This window comes from Buceros rhinoceros, unplaced genomic scaffold, assembly GCF_000710305.1.
Source record: "Buceros rhinoceros silvestris isolate BGI_N320 unplaced genomic scaffold, ASM71030v1 scaffold25135, whole genome shotgun sequence".
Classification (NCBI taxonomy): Eukaryota; Metazoa; Chordata; class Aves; order Bucerotiformes; family Bucerotidae; genus Buceros; species Buceros rhinoceros.
Window position 1 is genome coordinate 10,121 of NW_010411491.1, and position 258 is coordinate 10,378.

General features: G+C 64.7%; 1 protein-coding gene across 1 annotated transcript in view; it reads right to left on the reverse strand.

Moving 5' to 3' along the window:
- The window catches only part of ZC3H12A (zinc finger CCCH-type containing 12A), a gene marked incomplete at its 5' end in the record, with an annotated part of 5,757 nt that extends 5,504 nt beyond the window's left edge, over positions 1-253 (reverse strand). The window contains one exon of the mRNA XM_010136045.1: positions 180-253. Coding sequence (XP_010134347.1) covers positions 180-253 — 74 coding nt within the window. The remainder of the gene's footprint in view (positions 1-179) is intronic.
- Between the last annotated feature and the right edge of the window lie 5 nt (positions 254-258).

Consider the following 258-nt stretch of genomic DNA (forward strand, 5'->3'; position numbering starts at 1 on the left):
CCCACGACCAACCCCCCCAGCCGCCGCTCTTGGCAGTCAGAAACCCCCAGAGCCTTTCACACTCCAAGCTCTTAGCACTTGGCACAACTCCATGAGGTCATGCAAGGCCTCAGCCTTACCAGGCCACCTCAGCAAGCGCTGACAGCCCCGCAGAGCCCACCCAGGCACCCCCGACCCACCTCATGGCCACGTTGCTGCCGTCGATAACGATGGGCTTCAAGTTCTCGCTCTCCGTCTCCTCGGGCGCCGGCGCGGGTG